Here is a 19,299-nt window from a genome sequence, read left to right on the forward strand (position 1 = left end):
TGGAGAGGGGGGGGGGGGGGTTATATTACAAACTCAGTTTTAGAAAGATTGCGTTTAAGAAGTGGTGAGAGATCCATACTGATGTGTTGCTCAGCAATTTTGTGATACGTGAGGAGAGGAGAGATAGATCTCTGTCATCAGCATAGGAGGTGGCATTGGAAGCCATGGGAGGTTATCAACTGGCTCAGTGAGACCGGGATGGAGCCAAGGAGAGTGTTGTATGCTACACTGAAAGTGTGCTGAGATAGGAGAACCAGGAAAGAGCAGAATCAGAGGCCAAGGGAGTGGAGTTTGTTGAGGAGGAGTGGGTGGTCAACTGTCAAAGACAGCAGAAAGGTCCAAGAGTGAGTATAGAGTAATGACCATCAGTTTTATCAATTAGTAAGTCGTTGGAATTTTAGTAGGACAGTTTAATGGAATGTTGTGGGCGAAAGCCGGATCGAGAAGGTTGTCGTCAGTGAGGTAGGAGCTCATACAGTTGTTCCAGATTCTGTTCACTCCAGTCTTAAATTCCTCCCATTGTTTACGCAACAACCAAATTCTGATGTGGTCAACATCTATTTACCTTTGCTCCAATGTTTAGTGATCATGGATAATCGTGTCATCATTGTAACCAGCATGCCTTTATTTTTGCACCCCAAATTTCACATCCTTGTTACTTGAGAAATAGTTCAGAGACATACCAGTTCTGGTGTTCTGAACCCAGAAAGGTGTTGACCAGATAGCACACTAGACCACTTCTAAAATTACCTTAGTGAAAATAAACCCACATAAAACAGGTGTAGAAAAACCAAGTGCTTTAATTAAGCAAGACAGAACAGTGCCTTAGGAAAGGGAGAGGGGGGTGTCACATGCTGCACTCTCTCAGCTTCACATCTGCTTGTTTAAGAGAAATCCAGGTATTCAGAGTGCAGGAGCGTAGCTTGGACCATATCAAATGATTGTTCAAGCCAAATATCTGAGCAGCAAACTGAGCTGCTGCCTCAGGGGACAGAACTGTAGAACATCCGAGACCTGCAGCAGGATAGAGGGGTACAAAAAAGAAACAAATTTTATGGTTCATTAAAAGCAATGTTATTACTCATAAGACCTGGTTGGCTGCTTTTCAGCAGTGTGCATGAATTTCTTACCACTGGGCATCCTCAGGGAAGACCAGATATCTTGAGCCCCCCAGTCAGCCGTAAGAGGGGGGCAGTTAATTACTGGATATGCAGTATTTCCAGAAAGAACAGGACCCAAGCCATTGCTTCTGCCAGCAACTGCAACAAACACCGTGGGAATGCCATCTCCTAAGAGTGAAGTGTATAATGTGTAAGGCATTACAGCACCAAGTAATTTAACAGAATTCTGGTCATCAGCACAGTACTAAAAATTTAACCACAGAATTTGACAATTAAAAAAAAAAAAAAAAAAAACACACCCTACCCCCACACAGAGCTAGGAAGGAACCCATTGAACATTTAACAAAATGTATATTTTGATAAAAAATAAATATACTAACTGCTATATTATTGAAAACCTAAAAAACAAATAAAATCATGTAGTGCAAGGAGCTTTGTTAGGATTTGTATTTTAGAATGGGTCAGTTTCTTGTATCCTAAAACAGCTGCCACAGCATGCTCAATTGGCATTATTACCATCTTTATATTGCAACACCAGATGTTCCACAACATAACCTAAAACTAGAGGCCGAGCAGAAGGCGGCACTACAAATTTTTTTTTTTTTGCATAGACTTGGCAACAATTTAACCTTAGGGTCCATGCACGCAAGAATGCAGTGTGGGAAAGCCATGTTCCTGTGCAGCTTCCCGCACTGCATTCCAATCGCACTACCCTTGCGATCTGCTGCGAGTGTCAGTGCAAAGGTAACACCCCAAACAGATCGCAAACAGCGTGTTGGCCCGCACAGTACAAAAAGTACCATGCAATGTAGTTGCCATGCATTTCAAAAAGTAGCGCATGCACTACTTTTGGGGTGGTGCAATTTCAGCCCATTCAAAATGAGTTAGCTGGAAATCGCACTGCACATGAATCTTACAGGAACTGCACAGCGTTTGTTACAATTCACATGAGGTTCCTAGTGTGAATGGACCCTTAGATTGGCGTTTATGAATCTGCTAGTAAGATTTAGATCCAATTCCCTGTTCCTCCGAAAGGACAAGAAATGATGGGAGCGGATGTGTCTGGTGCAGGAACACAAAAGCCAGTAATAACCTGACAGCTTTCAAATGCCCCTCCCATTTTACTGGAAAAAACTATTTTTTTTAGTCTTGGCCTCACTGGAGAGATGCGCCTTGACCAGCAGCTCCGGCCAATCAGAGCTGGAGTCCACGAATATGGAAGCAAGAACGGTGCAGGTGACACATGAAGACACACTGCTGAACCAAGAATATGTGTAACCTGCCAATGTAGTGTAGCACATGTGTGCAAATCACAAAACTACACAGAATTACAAAAAGTCAAAGTATTGACTGAATTTAGCCGTTTACTTGGAAGCAAGAATGGTGAAGATGAAAGCGGTCTCCAGCAACGACATTGCATTGCTGGAAGGCTTCATTTTGAGGCAAGTTTCATGTAATGTGCTAGTATGCGATGCATACTTGCACATTATTTCTTTGCCAGGCAGGTAAAGGGGGGGGGGAGTGGGATTAATTTAAAACACACACAGCAAAAAGCACTTAGGAGGTGAAGAGACCCTACTCTAGCAAAGTGGGAATTCTTACCTTCATATTCAGCCTTGATTCTCAAAGTTTCATCAGGACCCTTGTGGGCAGAAGTCACCCTGAGGTCACATGGAATGCCATAGTTTGCACAGGATTTCTTGATTTTCTCACAATGCGACAAGTCAGAAATGGAACCCATCAGCACAACCACCCTTCCTTGACTCATGCTGGTCAGTAAGAGCTGTAAAAGACAGACGTTAGTCCTCGCAATCAGCAGCACAATTAAAACTCCACTAACTGCAGATAACATACAGTATGTTTAGTGATTACCAGCCAAGTTATCTAATTATGTTCAGCCTCAATTCTTGTAATGTACATGCTTCTACTACATAGCCAGATCACTACACCACCTTGCAATTTAGTTTACTGACTCTTAGACAACATTTCAGATCTCTTATGAAGAGAGTTGGCTGGAGGTGGGAAGGTGACACATAAAGCCGCACTGTTGAACCAGGAACGTGTGTAACCTGCCATCCAATGTAGTAATGCAACGTGCAAATGACAAAAAGTCAAACAAGTATTGACTGAATTTAGCCTTTTACTTGGACTTTAGCTTGAAGGTTATGGAAGACAAAACAGAGGTTGGGAACATTTCTAGTAGGGTTGTTCCGATACCATTTTTTTTTTAGGACCGAGTACAAGTACCGATACTTCACCACCACCCCAGCCCCCCCCCCCCATGTACTCGCCGATTACCGATACTTTTTTTTTAAATGTGTCCATGGGTCCCCAAATGCACAGCACCTGCAGGGCACTAAGGAGGAAAGCTGCTGGGCCTGCATCCCCTTTAGACACGATTTCCTCTTGGGAGTATTTTACCAAAAATTACATTGTTGCTCAGTTTGCACCAGCCTTTTCCCCAATCACATTCATTAGTGCTTCTCCTGGCATAAATCAGAGAATTACAGTCATTTGGATTAGTACTCAATCCCTTTGTAAAAAACCCTTCTGTTGACACAAATGCGAACATTGATTTAAATGAGAAATAGTCCAATCCAGTATGGAAAGTTGCACAGCGAATGACAGCTTAGTCAGGCTCTGGTCTTACAGGGCATGAAGGATTCTGACGGACACTGCATCTGCTTTGAAAATCATTTGCCCTGATGGATGAGTTATGGCACATCTACACCGATTTACTGCAAGAAAATAGCTCCCCCCCCCCCGTCTAGTTCATCAGCACTTGGGGGAACATAACAGCTTTCATTTGAATAGCTGTGTGTTCCGCCGCGTGTCATATATAGCCCCTCCCTCTTGTCTGGCCACTTTGATAGACAGATCACCTGTCCAATACTGGGACGGGTAATCGTCCCCGGACGAGGGGGGGGGGGGGGGGAATATATATATATATATATATATATATATATATATATATATATATATATATATATATATATATATATATATATATATATATATATATATGACGACGCGCGGCAGGGAACACACAGCTATTCAAATGAAAGCCGTTATGTTCCGAGTGCTGATGAACTAGACGGCGGCAGCAGCTCTCCATTAGTGCCATGTTTTATATACCGAAGGACTGCTCTGCACCTCCTCTCCGCCCACTCAGTCCACCCTCTAGCCACCCCTTTCAGTCCGCCCTCCACCTACCCCTTTCAGTCCGCCAGCTAGCCGCCCCTTTCAGTCCACCCTCCGTCTGCTAGCCGCCCCTCTTGCCATTCCAAATCACTGATAAAATAATTCCCATCTTCACAACTGTACAAATACAATGTACCGATAGCAACCATTTCTTACCTCCACCTTGTCAGCAACCCACTCAAAGTTGCGTTTCACCATCTGCATTGTTTCTGGGGTGATTTCTTTTAGATCCCGGTAGGTCTGCAAACAAAAAAAAAAAAACACAGGTCACAATAAAAAAAAAACATCCTCTAGGACTACTTTAGAAATTATATATATATATATATATATATATATATATATATATAGATATATATATATATATATATAAAAAAACAACACACACACACACATTTTAGGACCATCTCAGAAAGCAGTGTACGGCAAAGGATTAACAGAGCACAAAATGTCACCTAAATATGGTTGGAACACACCAAGCCAGCTTACAAGGGAGATCTCAACCTATTTGTAGGCTATTCTCACCTTGGGCATCACACACCCGGCTCATAGAAAAGCCAGAATAGATCTGCCATCTTTAGGAAGTGTTCAATACTAGTTAGTAACAAATTCATTCCCTACATTGAAGGAAAGGCAATACATTTAGCGTTTGTTCTTAGATTTGGATAGGCTTTTTGGGCTCATTCATCTGGGTGCAGAGGCCCATACAGTACGCAAGAGCCGTTTGTTTAGGTGTCTGGAGCAGTGTTGAGCTGCATGTAGACAGCCTATGTCAATTGAGATGCAGCAGATGTACGGACTCATCAGCACATCTGAATTTAAAAAGGGAAGGGTGCACGCATCCCTGTCAACTCAGATGTCTGGGCGAGTCTATACAGCTGTCGCATCTCCATTGGCCAACATAAGGTGTCTGCATGCAGCTCCAGACACATAAGTGGTGCTTGCACACTGTAAGGGTCTATGTGGATTATCCCCAACTCAAAAGGATATGTCTTCAGAGCTTCATGTACAAGCCTTCCGACAGCATTTCATTACCTGTTTATCCTTCTGTTGGCTCTTATCTCCTGAAGGCCACAGACGCCACGAGTCATTGTCAATCACGTCAGCAAGAACAAGCTCTTTTTTGGTCACATCAACACCAAATTCAATCTGGCGTAGATACAGAAAAATAGTAAAATTAATTACTTGATGATTATACATTTAAAAAATAAATACCAAGTACAAAAAGGAAGCCATCTTCAGTATCAAGCGACACTTACCAGAAAGCCTACCAAGGAAAACCGCAACTATACCAATATCACAGCGGTGTACTAAAGGCACTCACGAATAATAATAATAAAAGCAGTTACTGTGCAGTACTGTATAGAGCAGTGGTTCTCAACATTCTAGTGCCGTGACCCCTTAATAAAAATTTCCCAGGTTGTGGGGACCCAACAGTAAAAATTATTTTCGTTGCGTGGGTTGTCAGCACCCAAGGCAAGACACGTAATTTGCGCCCCTAACCCACGGACATTTAGCGCTCCCTGAGTTCTTTCCACTCGTACAGTATTATAACCCCTTATGGTACATTTCTTTGTTCTCCTTTCTTTCCCTTTTATCTCTCTCTCAATCCCGATTTCTTGTTATTTTCCCCATCCCTCTCTAGCCGTCATTCTAGCCCTTATTCTCTCTCCCCCTTTCCTTTGTCCCTCCCTTTTATGTATTCTCCATTTTTATTCCTTCTCTTACTTCTTGGTTGGGGGTGGGGGTGGGATGAGTGGCAGTGCTGGCGGGGAGTTGGGATGAGTGGTAGTGCCATTACTCACTGTGTCTCCGGCTTCACTGTATCTGTGGCGTCTCGCTGCAGTCACACCTATGCTGAAATCAGGAGATGGGGTCTCCTCAGGCCCTCCCACCAGTCAGCTGACCTCTAGTCTCTGCCCCCCCCCCCCACCCACCCATGTTGTGAACTGAATGAGTGCCTGGGGGCTTCAGGAACAGTCCAGCTGGGCTTCCACAGGCTCCAGGGACAGCCCTGCTGGGCAGCCACGAAAAATGGTACGGGCTTCAGGAACAACCCAGGATTTGGTGACCCCTGGCATATCATTTGACCCCAGGTTGAGAACTACTGGTATAGTCTAGTTTTCCCAAAAATAAAAAGCAGGTCAGAATTCCAAAAATATCCCCATCTTTCAAACAAGAAAAATCATACACATACCTTCATGTCCACCAGGGTACAATCCTGTGTAGACCATGCCTTCTCCAGAATCTCAAAGATGGCCACTGTGGAATGCTTCATGATGTCCACCTCCGCCTGACCAATCACAAGGCCAGCACCAGAAAGCCTTGCAGCAATTAGCTGTTCTTCAGACCACTGTGGGTCATTATTGGCATCATCCTGCAGGTAAAAGCAATGCATACATTAGTGGAACCAACAAGGAATAGTGACTGTAGCTGTTGAAAGTGAACAGAAAATCAGCCCACCTTGAAGAACATCTCTACTTTGGGGGGATAAAACTTGTATCCTTCTTTGACTCCAGGATTTCTCTTGAGGAAGGAGCCAGTGGCTATTCTCCTGCATACCCACTCAATAGGAATCATCTCACAATGGGTGGCAATGAATCCTGTCTCACTACACTTCTTGACAAATGCAGTCTTGATACCTGAGAGACACAAATAACACAGCCAAGGTTATTATCAATTTCATATGAGAAAGTCTGACCAGAGAAGAAAAATAAAAAAGGGATTTTTTAATACAGCTTACCTGTAAAATCCTTTTCTTGGAGTACATCACGGGACACAGAGCGGCATATTCATTACTAGTGGGTTATATGGAGTACCTTCAGGTGATGGACACTGGCAATCTCAAACAGGAAGTGCCCCTCCCTATATAACCCCCTCCCATAGGAGGAGTACCTCAGTTTTGTAGCAAGCAGTATGCCTCCCAAAATGGTCCCCATAAGAGGGGTGGGAGCTCTGTGTCCCGTGATGTACTCCAAGAAAAGGATTTTACAGGTAAGCTGTATTAAAAAATCCCTTTTTCTTTATCGTACATCACGGGACACAGAGCGGCATATTCATTACTAGTGGGATGTCCCAAAGCAATGCTTACAATGAGGGGAGGGAGACATCTTCCCAAGACAAAAGGATTTAAATTAGAGATATACTCAAATCATAATAAATCCAACTTAGTTGAGAAAAATAAATTTAAATTTTAAATTTTACTCAAAAGGGAGCCCCCGGAGTCCGAGGGTCTCAAACTGCAGCCCGCAGCACTGCCTGCCCAAAGGCTGCATCAGTATTCCTTCTTACGTCCAACTGGTAGAACCTTGTAAACGTGTGGACAGAAGACCAGGTTGCCGCCTTGCAAACTTGAGCCATAGAGATCTGGTGGTGTGCTGCCCAGGAGGCGCCCATGGCCTTAGTAGAATGAGCCTTTAATGATAACGGAGGAGGCAACCCCTTCAAGCCGTAGGCCTGAGTGATTAACTGTTTAATCCACCTCGAGATGGTGGATTTTGCAGTTGCCTGCCCCTTCTTGGGCCCATCCGGTAAAATGAACAACACATCTGTTTTCCGGATCTTCTCTGTAGCTTTAAGATAGGCCTTCATGGCCCTGACAATATCCAAGGTATGCAGCAACCCTTCCTTTCTGGAAGTAGGTTTAGGAAAGAAGGATGGTAATACCAAATCCTGGTTTAGATGAAAACTGGATATAACCTTTGGTAGGAAGGAAGGATGAGGGCGGAGAACGACCTTGTCCTTATGTAAAATAAGATATGGTTCCTTACAGGATAAGGCTGCCAGTTCCGATACTCTTCTGGCGGAAACTATGGCGACCAAAAATACTAACTTCCTTGTCAGTAAAACCAAAGGAATTTCAGCCAATGGCTCAAAAGGTTGTTTCTGTAAACTTGACAGAACAAGATTTAAATCCCACGGACAAAGCGGGGATTTAACTGGAGGATTAATACGCAAGACCCCTTGAATGAAGGTCTTAACCAGCGAGTAGGTGGCCAGCGGCCGCTGAAACCATACTGACAAAGCTGAAATCTGTCCTTTGATTGTGCTTAATGCCAGTCCTTTATCCACTGCGAGCTGGAGAAAACTTAATACCCTATCGATGGTAAACTTACGAGAAAGCCATAACTTGGACTCACACCAGCCTGCATAGGCCTTCCAGACCCTGTAATAAATCACCCTAGAGACCGGTTTCCTGGCTCTGATTAGGGTAGAGATTACTTTCTGAGACAGACCTCTACCCCTGAGAATCAGGGATTCAGCCTCCAGGCCGTCAACTTTAGATGCCGTAAGGCAGGGTGGAGGATCGGACCTTGCGATAGCAGTACTGGCCGTAGAGGAAGAGTCCAAGGGTCTCCCACTACCATCCTTAGGATTAGTGAATACCATGCCCTTCTGGGCCATGCTGGAGCTACCAGGAAGACTGGTATGTGCTCCACCCTGATCCTGCGCAGCAGGCAGGGTAGTAACTGGAGCGGGGAAAATGCATAAAGAAGTTTGAACTGATGCCAAGGGCAAACTAACGCATCGGTTCCGCAGGCCCTGGGATCCCTTGTGCGGGACATGAACCTGTCTAGCTTCTTGTTCAGTCTCGATGCCATGATATCCACGTCCGGCACTCCCCATTTCTGGCAGAGTGTCTGAAAGACCTGTGGATGCAGAGACCACTCCCCCGGCAACAGAGTCTGGCGACTTAAGAAGTCTGCCTGTAGGTTGTCGACTCCGGGAATGAATATAGCCGATATGCAGGGCACATGGGCTTCTGCCCACAAGAAAATCAAGCTCACTTCTTTCTGAGCGGCTTGACTCTTGGTTCCCCCTTGGTGATTTATATATATGCCACCGCCGTGGCATTGTCCGATTGTATTTTCACCGGGAACCCTTGTAGTTTGGACGTCCAAGCCCTGAGGGCTAGTCGAGCAGCTCTGAGCTCCAAGATATTGATGGGCAACTGCTTCTCTGCCCAAGAGCCCTGGCGAGTGCAACCATCCAAAATTGCTCCCCAGCCCATCAGGCTGGCGTCTGTGGTTACTATCTTCCAGGTCACAGGACTGAAAGTCTTTCCCTTCAGGAGATTCTGAGGGTTTAACCACCAAGCTAGACTTTGCCGCACTCTTGGTGAGAGTGGCCAAGGAATTTCTAAGGCCTGAGGCCTCTTGCTCCAGGCTGACAGGATGGCTGCCTGCAGGATGCGAGTGTGGCTCTGAGCGTACGGAACCGCCTCGAATGTGGCCACCATCTTGCCTAGTAGCCGCATACATAGGCGAACAGTTGGCCTTCTCTTGCTTAGAACCATTTGTATTAGCTCTTTGATGGCCTTTAATAGGGGTAGAAACACCCTCTGTTCTTCTGTATCCAATCTCATGCCGAGATAATCCAGCTGCCTTGTAGGCAGGAATGCTGACTTGTCTCGATTTAGGACCCAGCCGAACCTCTCGAGGTACTGAACCGTGAGGGCCACTGCTCTTTCCAGGCCAGGAGACGAATGGTCTACGACCAAGAGGTCGTCCAGGTAAGCCAGGACCGTGACCCCCTGGATCCTTAGATTGGCTAGGATTGGGGCTAGGACCTTCGTGAATACCCGGGGGGCCGTAGCCAACCCGAAGGGGAGCGCCACAAATTGGAAATGACGCTGAGCCACCGAGAAGCATAGAAATACTTGATGTGGCTGAAAAATTGGCACATGAAGGTAAGCATCCTTTATGTCTATGGACGCCATGAAGTCGTCCTTCTGGAGCACGGCGACAGCTGACCGAATAGTTTCCATCCGGAATGAGCAGACCTTTAGATACGCATTTACTCCCTTTAAGTCCAAAATTGGCATAGCAGATGATTCAATGCCGCCATCAATGCGGCTCCTTTCACAGGGTCGCCTGGTACTCTTGACTCCTGGTAATGAGGAGGAGGGAATTTTAGAAATTCTAGCTTGTAGCCCGTGGTCACGGAAGACCGTACCCAGCAGTCGGGAATGGTGCCTCTGCAGAGAGACGCAGCCTTCCCCCCACCATCGTGGGTGGGGGCGCCCCTTCATAGGGCCGACTTGGGGGCTGGCTTCGCAGGCTTGCGGTACCACTGCTTCTTGCCCCCAGTGGCTTGGCCCTGCGGCTTATTGTTAATGCCTGATCTTGCAGGAGGCCGTCGATACTGTTTGGTATTAGAGAGCCCCTGCCCCGGGGAGGGCTGGCGCTTAAATGCGGGCCCTCGTGCCTTCTTCTTGACTGGCAAGAGAGTGCTTTTGCCGCTTGATATAGTCTGAATATATCTATCCAAGTCTTCTCCGAAGAGACGTCCTCCATGGAAGGGAACCCTACCAGGAGTTTTTTGCACGGGGGCTCAGCCTCCCAATTCTTCAACCATAAGAGCCTTCTCATATGGATTAGAAATAAGAATAAACGTGACGCCTGCTGGATGGAGTCCTTGATAGCATCCACCGTAAAGCGTATAGCCTTGGGTATATCCAAAATTCCTCTGCCTGCTGGGCAGGGATAAGTTTAAGCATTTGCCTAGTCTTATCTGATAATGCTTGGGCCACTCCAATAGCAGCCACAGCAGGCTGAACTATCGCCCCTGCTGAAGTAAAGGAGGCCTTAAGTAATGTTACCAAGCGTTTATCAACCGGATCCTTAAACACCTGCAAGTTAAAGATCTGTTCACACATGAGATGGCTGCGTCCACAGTAGGGACAGCCCATCTCTTTGAAAACTCTTCCTCTAAGGGTTACCTGTCTGGCTTAGCCCAGTCCTGAAAAATCAGGTCCTTTAACAAAGGATGTACCGGGAATACCAAATTGGCTTGGGGCGCTTTCAGGGAGCCCAATGAGGATACCGCGGAGGCCAGAGGCTGAGGCCCAGGTATCTTAAAAGCCAACCGCACCATATCCGTTAGGGACTGAACCCACAGTCTTTCTGCGTGAGAAGCTGAAAAAGGTTCCTCTATTGTAGAATCCTCAGAACCTAAATGGTCAAGGTGATCCTGACCTCCCTCGTCAGTCGGAGAGGATATCCTCCTCCAGAGACTCAGACCTGGGAGACGGGGATCTAACCCGCTTCTTCCCTGCCAAAGATGCCGTAATTAGAGCGGCCATCCTCCTTTCCAATCCACCCAAGGTGGAGGCTAACATCTCTTCCGTTACATAGGAAGGAGCTGGTTGAGTAGGGCCAGCCATAGCACCTAGCAACCCTGATGGCTCACCTAGGACAACAACTTCCGGGCATTCCGGAGTAGTAGGGGCCACTAGATTTTGGATATCCTCAGAGCCCGATGGAGAACCTTTTGGTTTTTTTAACCGTTTTAGCGTTCTTAGCGCTACCTGCACCCTTAGGAGCCATAATATACAAATTCTGAGGCACTCCGCTAGTATACAACTGACTGTAATAGCTGGAGAAAATACACATATAATCAAATAAATGTGAAACAATAGGATAGGGTAATGTTAGAGGGACTCCAAACCTCCCATAACCTATAAAAAGGGAAAATCAATACTGAGCCCCAAGGGCTTCAACCAGAAAAAATCTTTTTTTTTTTTTTTTTTTTTTTTTTTGTCTGGTATTGACCCCCTAATGCTGGGCTAGGTGAGCACCCTAAGTGTTCAAAGGCGCTGCTTAGTACACAGGCTTGAATGCAAACTTTTAAGCCAGAGGCTCCTTAGTAAGGTGTACTTCCCACAACTGCCACCGGGTGTCACTGTGCCAGAAAGCTCTGTCAAACCTTCCTATGCTGTAGCCAGCATCGCTGCTCCGTGTCCCCTCACAGCCTTTACAGACTGAACAGCCCTCCAGGATTTATCCTCCCTGTGTGCAGGGGGGAGGAGCCGTCCGGCGTCAACCGCCCCCTCCCCGCAGCACCGCCGCGTATGCGCGCGCACAGACAAGTAAAAGCGCGCGCACGCGCGCGCGCGCGTCAAACGCCGCTAGGGGAAGCAGGAAGCCATGTGGAGAGGAGACACCAGGACCTTAGACGCTGGAGCAGCAGACACAGGTAAAAGGGAAGCTTTAAACTGTCTCCCTAATGGTATGGTTCCTTCTCTGTGGAACACCCTGCCCAAAAAAGGCCCTCCTTGTGACAGAAGCAGCAGCCTACTAGCCCAGCCAGGGGAACTATACCTGGGTGTTTTGAGCCATCCCGTTTGAAAACTTTGTGGTTCTCCTTTGCCCATGCACAGAGGCATAAATAGGCTGCCCAAGAATCCCCTGTAGGAAGCCTACTGACAAACCAAGTTCCGTAGGCCCCCTGCTTACCTTTCCACGCCGCAGGGTATTGCTCTGCAAGAGGCCCAATCTTCACCCTTCACCGTGGGTATGGTCATAGACCTTCAGGGACTGGGGTCTTAAAAGAACACCACAACCTGGACCTATACAGCACCACTGGCAACAGGTATTCTCTAGGTTAGAAACCAGACCTGGAACCCAGGGTCCAGCCCTCCAAGGAGAGGCATTATAGGCAAAACCCCATCCACGAATTGGGGCCCGGGTACCGTCCACTTTGGCTATGAAGCACCTTGGACGGATCCGGTCAGCTGGCCCTGGTCCCAAGGACTACTACAGGCACAGCCTCAACGTGCACCAACACCTAAGACACTGACAAAAAAACTGAGGTACTCCTCCTATGGGAGGGGGTTATATAGGGAGGGGCACTTCCTGTTTGAGATTGCCAGTGTCCATCACCTGAAGGTACTCCATATAACCCACTAGTAATGAATATGCCGCTCTGTGTCCCGTGATGTACGATAAAGAAAATAATCCCTCTATAGTGTGTACTTGTCTCAATTAAGAGCACCAAATTGAAATTCTGTCTGTTGCTTTATTCCTCTGCTATCTGCATGGATCACATCTGACAAGTTTTCCTGAGACAGGTGAGGGAGCTCCAGTACACAGCCTGTGATAGACAACCTCAGCTCTGTTCCTGTGTGCTCTGAAGGGAGGTGTGTCTTCCCTCAAATCAGCTCTCCAATATGTAATTTCAGCTCCCTGCCAGCTCAAACAAGCTTAATGAATTCTGGACTTGGATGTAGAGAAGACTGTAGTCCAGAAAGTCCAAACAGGTATACCTTATGTAGGAGGATTGGTTTCACCCAAGGTCCGTCACGTGTGAGATAGAGATAGAGATAGATATAAAATCTCCACGCAGCAAAAATACAAGGTCACCAGTGGTCAAGTGTTGTGAAAGTTCCTTAAAAATGGAAACGAATGGTTATCATTGAAATTTGAATTTTTTTTTTTTAAACCGTCTACAATGTCAAACACATATGTTTTTTTTACCGACGTCAACACTACAGGTTTTCTGAACATTGATTTTCCCCTTCCAAAAATTGATGCTCCATAGAGTCTGAACAGGCAAGGAGAGAAGGGGGAAGTCATTAACTTAGTTAAATTAACTAAAATCCCATTTAGACAGCTAGAATGAACCAATTTGCACAGATTTCACCCCCAACTGCCATACAGTGGTCATAAATGTGTGCTTGTAATTCAATTACTGCATTGCCAGAATAAATTGTGTGTCCCGAGCAAATACTCACAGCACGCATCCCAATTTAGCCATTTCCTTCTTGGAAATAAAAAGGAATATTGTGATCTCTTGTATGTGTCAATTGTTCAAAATGTCCTTAAGTCAACCAAAAAGATAACAGACGACTTCTTTCAAATCAGACATTAAAGTGCTGAGAGTTCATCCAGCATCTGTCCAATAATATTGAGCGTGGAGGGGTGGATGCGTGCAACCCTTACTCCATTATATCAGTCTGCAGATCTCAATTAGAACAACCCACTTTACTCAGAATCAGAAATAGACATTGGCTCTTATTAAAAAGGAGACGTATGGCCAAAGCTTTTTTGGACGTACTTCTGGGGATCACAGGAGTGCACTTGGTTCTGGACTCCTGTGTCCCAGATTCAGCCAACAGTTGGCTAAACCCTGCTGTCAGCTGATGTCAGAGCCAGTCCAGGCTCTGCAGGGAACCCAACAATGTTGGGATCCACCCAGATTCCTGACCGGTGTCCCACCGAGAGCCCGAACCAACCATTTTAACCATCTCCACAGCCTAGCTCTCCAGTAAAGCACTGGAGACTGACAGTGACTGGCTCTCTGCTCACTGAAGACCGAGAACTGAATGATCAGTGGACTTTTGATTGTTCAGTCCTCTGTGTAGAGCCAGAAGGGGAAAGCTGCAGCATCAAATAAATGCTGCAGCCATGTAGGCGAGTATGAAGGTTTGTCATTTGTAAACACACGTAAATACATGAACATGGGTCATTCATTGATATATTTTATGGCCAAGGTTAAAAGTAGTCTACTAATTTTAGTGGGTTACGCTGACAAAAACTGAAAACAAATCCACATGTAGGCTCCTGCAGATGCAGTGAGATTAGAGTAGCTCATTGGCAAAAGAAGCCCAGACTGGCTTCCATTTGCTTCTAAAATTTGAGCGGGAAAAAAATCTAATTAACTCAATAAGATTATCAATAAATAATGCAATGAAGGCTACTAAAGGAAGACCGCAAACATACACCAAGTGATAATTCTTACCGGCCTCTTGAAGCAGTTTGAAGATACAGCTGGTGGTCTTGTTAGAGATGGAGGCTTTGCCCTCCATGTGGTCCTTTCTGGCAGCATTCCCTGCCGTGATCTGATCCTTGGACTGCATGAGAACACATCCTGGGTGATCGGGCAGCTCATACACCTCTTTAGTTTTGCCCTCACAGATCTTCTTGCCAAGTCTTAGTTCTAAATACAAATATAAGGTCTGTGTAAATTGTTCAAATCAAATACCTGAGTGTTAAGCAACATTTACAAACATCCATTTTCGTTTGCAAAGTAAACATGACCTCCAGGCTACAGCACAGCAGAGACAGGCCTAGAGTATCATTGCCATGTTTGCTCTAGGCTTGATGCATGTGCCCAGGTATGTTCTATTCCCATGGTTGAATGCCTTGTTGGGCCAAGAGCAATCTGGGTGCCCTTTAAAAATGAATAAACACTTTAATTTCCAAATTTCAACATTATAAAAAATACAATGAAATTCTCCAAAGACAGTGCTTGTTAACATTATAAGAAAGATCGCTGATGAGTTAACATACAATGGCTCAGAGCAGGGATCTCCAAGCTACGGCCCTCCAGCTGCTGCCAAATTACATGTCCCATGAGGCATTGCAAAGCCCTGACATTGACATACCTGACTGGGCATGATGGGAATTGTAGTTCCTGAACCACTGGAGGGCCATAGTTTGGAGACCCCTGGCTCAGAGAATAGGGAACCAATTAAGAAGTCCAAGTAGTATACATGTTAGAGTTGCACAGATACCGGCATTGGTGTGATACTAAGCATTTTCACAAGTACTTAGTCTCATGCAAATGCTCCGATACCCAAAACGAATACCTTTGCGGCGATATTTGAGCTCATATAAAATGAATGGGCTCAAACCGCACTGGAAAGAATCGCATGTGACTTGAACAGGAAAGCGGTGCGATTCCTATCCCAAGCACATGCGGTTTGCCCCACCGGTACTCTGTGAACCCAGGGTTGTCAGTGATTTCAGCCTCAGTTCACATAGGAGCGGTGCAGGAAACTGCATGCGATTGGGATATTAATTGCACCACATGTGATTCTTTGCAGTGCGATTTGAGCCTATTCACTTTGTAAGGGCTCAAACCAAACCGCATAGGTATCATTAAGGGCCAATTCACTCCAACTTGTGCTATAATATGTAGCGGGATATCACCTTTTTCATGCGATATAAAAGACTACCCATCTGCTGATCAAGAAGGATCTCAGCTCCCTCCTGTGGCCGAATTGTGTTAGAACCACCTGCTGCTTACTTTTGTCCTGATACTGCAGAGAATGTTGGGAAATTGAGTACAGGGAGAAAAGAGACTCCATTTGCCTTGGCTTGTTATAGACTACATTACCTGTACAATCCCAAAGTGTTTTGCTCCCCGCACGGCCTGCTCGGAGAGGTAATTTAAGGGTGAGGATGTGTTTGGCGCCCTCCTCTGGACCACCTCTTCAACTCAGGAGGACACCTGTGTGAGGTGTCTTCCCAGAAGTCTAGGCTGGAATTGCGGCCTATTTACGCCCGGGCGGAGTGCCATGAGAACTCCAGTACCCCTGCGACTTGTCTGGGAACCGGACGCCGTCTTCAAGACGGATAGCGATCGAAGATTATGGACAGAGTGATTCCGTAGGACCAGGCCTGAACTGGTTGGGTGAGACGGGCACCTGCCCAAGCATACTGACTGTCTTGCAGGAGGGTGGATGGTTGATATTCATCACTGTGGTTTGATATTCATCACTGTGGTTTGAATGTTCCAGAAATTTCCACCAGTTACTATTTTTGTCACCTTGGACTACAAAGTGTTTTTTTTTCTTCTTTGCATGCCAACGCATACATGCACGACCTGTTAGATAATTTATATTGAGGTTTGGCCTGGCCCACCAAACCATGTTAGTCATATTACTCAAAGACTACCTATTTAGTTGTTGCATATGGTTGACAATCATTTTCATACTTTTTATTTTTTTGTTGATCGAGTATTTGGTTCTATTACACTGTGATTATTGTTACTAGTGAGAGCTGGGTGAGGCCTGGCAGGGAGGTACCTCAGTATAGATACTTTGAGGGGATCCCCTTTCTGCGTGCTTACACAGGTCTGTATAGCCAGTATAAATTAAAGTGTACTTATTATTTCTGTTACTGACTCTTGCAGAGCTCTGCAAGCTGTCTTATTGTTTATCTGCGTTTCTCTTGCTTTATTCTTTCAAGTAAATGGTTACATTGGTTACGCTGGAATTTGTGTAGTCAAGGGAACACTTAATTTACGGTGGTGTGTGTTGGGATATTGTGCCCTCCAACAAACTATTGGGGTCCACAATTCCCACTATACCAGTTGTGCCAAGGGAGGGTTTTGAGCCAATTTCAGGGGTTGGCAACCAGAGTGTAGACCCAAAACAAACCAGCAGCTCCTTCGGGGGTAGTGCTGCAAATATATGGAAAATGCATGTACATTTCTCATCCATTTGTTGCATTTAAATGTGCTCTGACGTCCGCTGACATACATTAATATGCAATTCTCACAAGAGCCGCTCAAGATGTGTGAATCGGCTCCATTGAGAGTCGGTCCCAGGCTCCTGACATGCAAATTGGATGCGGGGAAATCTGCATCCAATTTGCACTGGTGTGAACCCAGCCTTAAAGGGGTTGTAAAGGTAAGTTTTTTTCCCCTAAATAGCTTACTTTACCTTAGTGCAGTCCTCCTTCACTTACCTCATCCTTCCATTTTGCTTTAAAATGTCCTTATTTCTTCTGAGAAATACTCACTTCCTGTTCTTCTGTCTGTAACTACACAGTAATGCAAGGCTTTCTCCCTGGTGTGGAGTGTCATGCTCGCCCCCTCCCTTGGACTACAGGAGAGTCAGGATGCCCATTAACATGCAGCTCTTTTATCCATCTGCAACGTAGAGAATCCTGACTCTCCTGCTCGCCCCCTCCCTACCTCAAGGGAGGAGGCAAGCACGACACTCCACACTAGAGGTCGACCGATATATCGGCCGATATTTGGCGTTTTTTTAATTAATCGGTATCGGCCGATTTGTGCTGTAAAAAAGCCGATTTAAACTTCAGCACCGCGACTTGCAAAAAGCTTCTGTAATAGAAGTCAATGCAAGTTGCCTGAAGTTTCCCATAGAAGACTTCTCTCTCTCTCCTGGGCAGCCTGCCAAGTTTTGAGAAAATATATACAATGTTGCTACTTATCAATGAACTGAACTCTGTGTAGGAGAGTTCTCAGTTTAACCATTTAAAGGCTACATTTTTTGACACTTGTTGCTTAAAAGCAAAAATCCTGTATTTTCTGCTAGAAAATCACTTGGAACCCCCAAACATATATATATATATTTTTAGCAGAGACCCTAGGAAATAAAATAGCGATTGCAGCAACATTTTATGTCACACGGTATTTGCGCAGCGGTCTTTCAAATACATTTTTTTGGGGAAAAAAATATGCTTTAACAAATAAAATAAAATACAAAACTAAATAGTAAAGTTAGCCCATATTTTTTTTTTTTCGTCCAGAAGTTTTCATTACCTGTTTTTGTGTATTAGATGATATATAATAATATTTTTTTTTTATAAATCTAAAATTATACATACAAGTGCACTGATTGGAGGCTTGTTTTTTTTTTTTTTTAAATAAAAAGTTTAAATTTAAGAAGTTTTCTGTATTACTTAGAGTAATAATGGAACTTCCGCTTTTCCGATTCCCCCCCCCCCCCAGTGTCAAATTTGGTACCTTTCAGGGGGGGGGGGGGCAGATACCTGTGTAATCCCAGGTATTTGCTCCCTCTTCCGGGCATAGATCACCGCAGTGACTGTTGTGACCTACACCCAGCTTTCTTCTGGGAGACACACAGGTCCCAGAAGACAGCGAGGACCAGTGGGATCGCGCAGTGCGACTCGCGCATGCACAGTAGGGAACCTTCCCGATTCCTTTAGCGAAGATGGTGGCGGCAGCACCCGAGGGAGAGATCGGCTTTGGGTGCCAGCATTGCGGGCACTTCACAGGCACTATTTTTAGCCCACAAGCGCCTGAAAAACGCCCCAGTGTGAAAGGGGTCTGTTAGATTTTATGAAAGAGGAAAGGGGGGGGGGGGACGGGGACAAATCAGCCTAACATATCTGCCCAAAAAATAAATAAAAATCTGCATCATAAATCGGCTGCCGCGATTTCTAAATATCGGCATTGGCCAGAGAAATACCCATATTGGTCGACCTTTACTCCACACCAGGGAGAAAGCCTCGCATTACTGTGTGTAGTTACAGACAGAAGAACAGGAAGTGAGGATTTCTCAGAAGAAATAAGGACATTTAAAAGCAAAATGGAAGGATGAGGTAAGTGAAGGAGGACTGCACTAAGGTAAAGGAAGCTATTTAGGGGGGGGGGGGGGGGGAATTGTACCTTTACAATCCCTTTAATGTTGAAGATGAAGGAA

The 19,299-nt window shown here is 45.5% G+C and overlaps 1 protein-coding gene across 1 annotated transcript in view; it reads right to left on the bottom strand.

Annotated features, from left to right (window-relative positions):
* Positions 1–782: 782 nt before the first annotated feature.
* Positions 783–19,299, bottom strand: part of LOC120940396 — a 100,426-nt gene continuing 81,909 nt past the window's right edge. Inside the window, exons 9-16 of the mRNA XM_040353228.1 lie at positions 14,841–15,038; positions 6,783–6,961; positions 6,517–6,696; positions 5,355–5,468; positions 4,479–4,562; positions 2,724–2,904; positions 1,131–1,289; positions 783–1,014 (exon numbers count right to left, since the gene is read on the bottom strand). Coding sequence (XP_040209162.1) covers positions 848–1,014; positions 1,131–1,289; positions 2,724–2,904; positions 4,479–4,562; positions 5,355–5,468; positions 6,517–6,696; positions 6,783–6,961; positions 14,841–15,038 — 1,262 coding nt within the window. The 3' untranslated portion in view covers positions 783–847. The remainder of the gene's footprint in view (positions 1,015–1,130; positions 1,290–2,723; positions 2,905–4,478; positions 4,563–5,354; positions 5,469–6,516; positions 6,697–6,782; positions 6,962–14,840; positions 15,039–19,299) is intronic.

The sequence above is a fragment of the Rana temporaria genome, chromosome 1, assembly GCF_905171775.1.
Source record: "Rana temporaria chromosome 1, aRanTem1.1, whole genome shotgun sequence".
In the NCBI taxonomy this organism is placed as follows: domain Eukaryota; kingdom Metazoa; phylum Chordata; class Amphibia; order Anura; family Ranidae; genus Rana; species Rana temporaria.